This window comes from Dictyostelium discoideum (genome assembly GCF_000004695.1).
Source record: "Dictyostelium discoideum AX4 chromosome 2 chromosome, whole genome shotgun sequence".
Taxonomy (NCBI): Eukaryota; Evosea; class Eumycetozoa; order Dictyosteliales; family Dictyosteliaceae; genus Dictyostelium; species Dictyostelium discoideum.
Genome location: NC_007088.5, coordinates 4,898,755 through 4,906,254, shown reverse-complemented (window position 1 = coordinate 4,906,254; position 7,500 = coordinate 4,898,755). Strand labels below are relative to the sequence as shown.

General features: G+C 26.4%; 2 protein-coding genes across 2 annotated transcripts in view; both read right to left on the bottom strand.

The window, feature by feature from the left end:
• pdeD (cGMP-stimulated cGMP phosphodiesterase) overlaps positions 1 to 1,973 on the bottom strand; it is a gene marked incomplete at both ends in the record, with an annotated part of 2,823 nt that extends 850 nt beyond the window's left edge. Inside the window, 3 exons of the mRNA XM_639222.1 lie at positions 1 to 285; positions 409 to 769; positions 866 to 1,973. The exon at positions 1 to 285 is cut by the window's left edge and continues 850 nt beyond it. Coding sequence (XP_644314.1) covers positions 1 to 285; positions 409 to 769; positions 866 to 1,973 — 1,754 coding nt within the window. The remainder of the gene's footprint in view (positions 286 to 408; positions 770 to 865) is intronic.
• A 1,144-nt stretch (positions 1,974 to 3,117) lies between these two features.
• DDB_G0275005 (RING zinc finger-containing protein) overlaps positions 3,118 to 7,500 on the bottom strand; it is a gene marked incomplete at both ends in the record, with an annotated part of 5,124 nt that continues 741 nt past the window's right edge. The window contains 4 exons of the mRNA XM_639221.1: positions 3,118 to 6,714; positions 6,817 to 6,946; positions 7,046 to 7,371; positions 7,473 to 7,500. The exon at positions 7,473 to 7,500 is cut by the window's right edge and continues 132 nt beyond it. Coding sequence (XP_644313.1) covers positions 3,118 to 6,714; positions 6,817 to 6,946; positions 7,046 to 7,371; positions 7,473 to 7,500 — 4,081 coding nt within the window. The remainder of the gene's footprint in view (positions 6,715 to 6,816; positions 6,947 to 7,045; positions 7,372 to 7,472) is intronic.

Here is a 7,500-nt window from a genome sequence, read left to right as displayed (position 1 = left end):
AATGACAATGTATGTGCCACGCCCTCTTTCGCTATCTTTAATCCACTACCTGCTGGCAATGTATGTTCTGAAATATGTACTAAATATAATCGATTCTTAACTTCATCAGGTAACGCCCTCAACACTGACACTGGTGTATGAATTGGTGGTACACCCGCTTCATGTAATACCACCGTATGATTCCAAGGTCTTAAAAAAAATTTCATTCTTGATGTTTTCATTATACCTCTTTTATTCATATCTTTAATTCTATTTGGATCATAACATGTATCACCTGAATAAAATCTAAATATAAAATATAAATATAAATTATTAAAAATTCATTATTCATATGACACACCCCCCCTTTTTTGACATTGTCACTTGATTTTTTATTTTTTATTTTTTATTAAATAAATAACCACTTACATGCTTTTACCACCATAAAAAACTTCAAATGAAATCGTTGGAATTGTATGAATTGTATAAAAGAAACGAAACTCTGCACCAGATATAATCATTGGTTCACCAATCATAACAGGTCTAAATATAAATAATCTACGTAAAAGGTCAGTGCTTAAATTTGATAATGCACCATATTTTCTTAAAAATGAACCTAAAATGGTTGGAGTTGTTACAACTGTAATTTGATATTCTTCTAATAACTTTTGAAATGTACCTGAATCATGATCTGCATGACAATGTGTTAAAATTATATGATCTACCATTCTTGTTGGTACACCTTGACTTTGTAAAAAACTACTTGAATTTAATGGTGGATCAACCATAACTATATTATTTTTTTAAATTATAATTAATTAATTTAAATATATATATTTTTTAAATAATAATAATAATAAATAATAATAATAATAATTATACTTACTACCTCTTTTATTAATCCATAAAACAAAACCAGTTGTTGACTTTTTTGGATCAAAACCATGTGAAGAACCAATTATAGTGATACCAAAAGTTGGTGGATCAAAAATTTTATTATCATTAATCGTAGAGATTGAATTAATCATATCAGGGAATAAAATTTTTGAAGGTATTGTTGCAACCAATGTTTGAACTTTATTACCTTTACCTGTTTCTTCAAATTGTAAAACTTTAAATAATGATTGATCCTCTTGAAAATGAATTTCAACATCATCTGATAACTTTGCAATACCATTATCATCGAACAATATAAAATCAAATAATTCATCAACAGAATTAAATGTTCTCAAATATTTACATTCTTTCTCTAAATTTGGAATTTCACTACGTGGAAATGTTGATGAAAATTCTTTTTGAAATTCTTCATCAACATCTGTACTATCTTCATCTTGTTGTTGTTGTTGTTGTTGTTGTTGTTGTTGTTGTTGTTCTAATATTTCAATATTATTATTATTTGTAGTTGTATTATTATTATTATCATTATCATTAACTTCTTGATGATGATGATGGTGATGATAATGACATGTATCCATTGTTGCTAATTCTTCAAGTTGTTGTTGTGATGGTTGTTTGACTAATGGTGGTGGTGGTTGTTGTTGTTGTGGTGATAATGGTGGTGATGATGATGAAGTTTGTTTTTTAATTGGTGATGTTTTTGAAGTATCTGTTGTACTACTACTACTATTGATAATTATACCTGTATTAAATTCAGGTGGTCCTAATAAAGTTTCTTGAAATACGATTCTAATTCTTTGTTCTTGTTCTTTTGTGCATACGAATGAAACTTTTCTCTTTAAAATAAAGTAATTAAAGTATGCTGGAAATTCAGCCTCTGCTGCGTTTATACCAGTTTTACGATCCCATAATTCTTCAGGGAAAACGTAAATTGTTGGTACATCGATTTTCAATGCCATTGAATCTTTAATTGTTTCTGGTGGTACTCCAAATTGAATACCTCCCAATTTACTAGGTACTACATATCCACCACGTGGCAATTCTGTATAATCACCTTCTGGATTAAATCTAATCGATTTCCTCTTTGAAAACATCATTTTATTTATAAGTAATTGGTTGAATGATTTCTTCTTTTTATTAATTCGGTTTATTTTTTAATAAATAAAATAAACTATTATAATAAATTATAAATAGTTATATATGTATGTGTGTATGTATAATATATATATTTGACAGGTGTGTGAAAAAAAAATAATAATAATAATAATAAATATGTTGTATTAATATATTTTTATATGTATATGTATATGTTTATATATGTGTATATATATGTATGAAAAAAAAAAAAAAAAAGATAAAAACAAATAAAAAATAAGATGAGGTGTGTGAACACAATTTTAATTAATTTTACAAAATTTATTGTTAATTTTTTTTTTTTTTTTTTTTTTAAAAAATTTTTGTGTGGGTTTTTTTTTTTTTTTTTTTTTTTTTTTTATTTCAATATGGTAAAAAAAAATAAAAATAAAAAAAATAAAATGGAATTTAAAAAAAAAATGAAAAAAATAATAAATAGTTGTGTTAAAATAATAAAATAGTTTTGGTTGTGTTGAAATAAATGTGTTGCGCTTGGGTGTGGAATTAAAAATTGATGTGTTTACAACCAAGTGTATTTTTTTTTTTTTTTTTATCAGTTAAAATTTTTTTTTTTTTTTTTCGAATTTTTTTTTTTTTTTTTTTTATATTTTAAAATTAAAAAAAAAAAACATCTAAAAATGATCGAAAAATATCTGGTTTGGTTTTGCTAAAAAAAAAAAAAAAAAAAAAAAAAAAAAAAGTAAAGATCCCTTGTGATAAAAGTAAGTCTACCAATGCCTAAAAATAAAAAATTGTTTAAAAAAAAAAAAAAAATCAAAAAAAAAAATAATGATTAAAAAAATAAAAAAAGTTTAAGAAAAAAAAAAAAAAAAAAAAATATAGGTATAATTTTATTATATAATAATTATATATTTTATTTTATTATTTTTTTTTTAAATTTTTATTTTTATTTTTTTTTTTTATAAAAAAAAAAAGGATTGATTTATGTGTGTAATTCGTCTATCTTTTTTTTCTTTTTCTTTGTACTTTTGGATTATTTTCTTTTTTTGACTTTTTTTTTTTTTTGGATTTGCTGCTACTGTGATGTTTTGTTTTTTTTTTTTTGTGTTTTTTTAATTATTGCTACTAATTTTGTTTTGATTTTTTTTATCTATAATATGATTGAGTATTTAAAGGTGATGATTTTTGTAATTTGTCTTCTAAATCCTTAAGTTCTTTATTTGTGGATGCTACACGATGTTCTAATGAGGAATCATTTAAAAGGGAGGAAGGTGTCATCATACCGCTGCTATTAACATCATCATTCATTGTGATTCCACTTTGTCTTAAAAAATCAATGAAATTAGAGTTATTATTATTATTGCTGCTATTACTATTATTATTTGGATTATTATTATTATTATTATGCATACCTGGTGGTATTTGTTGATAACCCAATTGAGTCATTCCTGGTGGTCTTAAATTTCCATTAGGAATGATTGGTGGTTGTTGAAATCCATATGGGAATGGTGAATTGTTTTGTTTTTGTGCTTGTTGTTGTTGTTGTTGCTGATAAAATGAATTCATATTAAAAATATTGTTTTGTTGTTGTTGTGGTGAATTTGACATTCCATTGAATTGTGGTAAAAAAAGGTTATCTTTTGATGGTTGTTGCTGTTGCTGTTGTTGCTGTTGTTGTTGTTGTTGTTGTTGTTGTTGTTGTTGTTGTTGTTGTTGTTGTAAAAGTTGTTGTAAATGAAGGATTTGTTGTTGTTGTTGTTGTTGCTGTTGTGGTTGTGATTGAAAATGTTGTTGTTGTTGCTGTTGTTGTTGTTGTAGACGCATTTGAAGTTGTTGAAGTTGTTGTTGTTGTTGTAAAAGTTGCATTTGAATTTGATAATCATTATTATTATTATTATTATTATTATTATTATTATTGTTGTTGTTGTTGTTGTTGTTGTTGTTGTTGTTGTTGTTGTTAAGTTGTTGTTGTTGTTGTTGATGAAGTTGTTGTAGCATTTGTTGTTGATGAAGTTGATGTTGAAGTTGAAGTTGTTCTTGTTCTTGTTCTTCTTTATTTTTCTTTTTATCTTTATTTTTAATATTTTCCATTGCCAACATATCATTATCATATTGAGAATCAAAAAGATTTGATGGGTCAACAAAAGGAGTTGGACCACTCATTAAACCATTATTAACCATTGATAATAATTGATTGCCATTAATAGTACTAGAACTATTATTGAGACTATTACCATTGTTGTTGTTGTTATTATTGTTTGTGCTGTTGTTGTTGTTGGTTGTGGTGGTGTTGTTATTACTTTGAAAACCTGGTGGTGGTATAATGTTTTGAAAACCTGGTGGTGGTGGTGTCGGAGCAAAACCTGGTGGTGGATTCACCATAGGTTTTTGTGAATCGAAACCACCAAATCCTGGTGGAGGTGATACTGATGATGTAACAGATTTTCTTAAATTCAAATTACCATTACTATTATTATTATTATTATTATTACCATATATATTACTATTACTATTATTTAAAGGATTATTATTTGGTATAACTTTCCATACTGAATTTCCGTCACCATTTGATTTATATGAATTAACAATTGCTGGATCTTGGAATGTTTTAATACTTGATCCACTACTTTCAAGTGGTGGGAAATCATTCATATTTATACTACTATTATTATTATTATTATTATTATTATTATTATTATTATTATTATTATTATTATTATTATTATTATTATTATTATTATTACTATTATTATTATTGGTATTATTATTATTAATATTTATATTATTATTACTGTTGTTGCCATTTAAAGAAGGTTGAGAAACTTGTTGATTTGGGAATGAAAATCTAATATTAACTGAAGGGAAAAGTGATCTGAAAAATTGTTGAGATGAATCTTCATTCTCTATATTATTACTAAAGCTATTATTGTTATTATTATTATTATTATTGTTATTATAATCGTTATTAAATATTAAATTATTACTGCCACTATTATTTAAACTATTGGTTTGATTATTAATATTATTTTGACTATTATTTAAACTACGATTTCCAACCAAATTTAGATTTAAAGAATTTTCTATTATTGATTGAGAATTTAAAGTTGGTTCAACACCATTTGGATGGTGAAGCGATGAGAGGGTTGGTAATTGGTATTGTTCAGATTGAATACTGAAAAACATATCTGGTGTAATAAGTGATGCTGTATTATTGGTTGAAGATGATAATGAGCCTGTAGTATCAACACTGTTTCTTGATGAATCTTTAGCAAATTCAAATCTACTTCTACTTCTTTTCTCTGGTGGGTTTGTTGATAAATTAGCTGTACTGGTTGGTGATGATGTTGATGATGAAGATGGTGGTGGTGATGATGCAGAATTTGTAGTTTGAGTTGGTGTTGGTGTTGGTGTTGGTGCTGTTACTGTATTAATAGTTGATATAGTCTCTGCGATAACAAGTTCTTCGAGTGGTTGAGTTGGTGGTGATTTATTTTTATCTTCAGATAATGGTGAAGATGGTTGTAGTTGTGGTTGTGGTGGAGATGAAGATGATGTGGTGGTGGTGGTTGTAGTAGTAGTTGCAGTTGGATTAGTATTTGAAGCAGTTGTAGTTGATGAAGCAGCTGCAGTTGAGGATGAAAAATTGGTTGGGTTATACCAATCATTAAAATCTGTTTGTTGATCATCTGGAATTAAACCTTCCCAATTTGCTATTGGTTCAATTTCATTTATATTTATAGTATTGAATCTTTCATTGAGTAAATCTAAAGTTGTTGATGTAGTTAATGGTGTTGAGAGGGTAGTAGCATTATTTGATGATGATGATGTTGTTAATGGTGTAGTAGCAGTAGTATTGGTGGTAGTGTTGGTGGTGTTAGTAGTAGTAGCTATAGTATTATTATTATTAGTTGGTGGAGTTGTTGAAGTTATATTTGGAGTTGTATTTGTTGGAGTTGTTTGTTTACTTGAAGATTTTTGTTTTTGTTGTTGTTTTTTCGCTTGTTGTTTGGCTTGTTTTTCTTGTTTAATTTTCTCTTGTTTCTCTCTTTCTATTCTTTCTTTCTCTAAACGATCTCTTTCTTGTCTTTCTTTCTCCAAACGATCTCTTTCTTGTCTTTCTCTCTCCAAACGTTTCTCTTTCTCCATCTTCTCCTTTTCTAAACGTTCTTTTTCTCTCTCTAAACGCTCTTTCTCCATTTGTAATTGATGTTTCTCTTTCTCTAAACGTTCATTCTCTAATCTTTCTTTTTCTAAACGATAGCTTTCCTGTTTCTCTTTTTCTAAACGTTCTTTATCTTTCTTAAATTGCTCTTCTTCCAATTGTTTTTGTCTTAGAATTGATGCTGTTTCTTGAATTTTAGTAGTAATTGTGGTGGTGTTGGTGGTAGTATTATTATTGTTTGAAGATGATGAAGATAATAGTGAACTACTATCATTACTTGATGTCAAAGTAGTATTATTAGTTCCTGATTTTTTAAGAGAATTACTCTTTTTAGTTTTAATTTCAAATCCAACATCTGGAAAATCTTCATGATAACTCTTTGGTTTTTGATTTATTATATTTTGACCCCATGATGCTGTAGCTGGTAAAAATGGTCTTTCTTGTGATTTTGATAATGGTGGTGATGATCCTGATGGTAATATTGCTGGTGCCATACTTGAAGCATCGGTAGCTGATGGCCATTCTAATGGATTCAATACTGTAACTGGTTGTGGACTAACATTTGAAATATTCCATGTTTTCTTTAATAATTAAAAAAAAAAGAAAAAAAAACAATAATATTAGTAATTTATTTTTTAATTTACCCCAGTTGTTTTTTTTTTTTTTTTTTTTTTTTTACTTACAAATGATGATGAATTTGACATATTATTTGTTGAAGATGTTGATGAAGATAATGATGGTGATGCTAAAACTTTTTCACTTGATTCTTTCCATGGAGTTGGTTGTTGGGTTGGTTTTGGTTTATAAACAGCACTTTAAGGAAATAAAAAAAAATTAAAATGTATTAATATTTAATATTTAATATTTAATTTTTTTTTTTTTTTTTTTTTTTTTTTTTTCTAAATAACCTACGTTGAAGTAATATCTTCTTTTGTATAACTATCATCTTCTTGACCCAATTCATGAAGATACATACAATCTGGGTTATTACATGGAAGTTTTCTAAGAAAGTAAGAGCAATATTTAGTTGTACCAAAAGAGGCACGTAAAACTCTACCTTCAATGGTTGCACCATCAATAGTTTGGATTGCAACCAATGCATCCTCTTTTCTTGCATATGTAATATAAGCACTTACACATGCTCCATGAGGTGAATTCAAATTATAAATATTATTTCTGTTAATCACAATCTTTAAAATCTTTCCATATTGTGCAAAGTATTCATTCTTTTTTAAAATCTAAAACAAAATAAGCAGAAAAAAAAAAAAAAAAAAAACAGAGCAAAATTAATATTTTAATTTTAAAAAAAAAAAAAAAAAAAAAAAAAAAAATTACATACCTCTGGTTTAGCGATGGATATTGCTAAA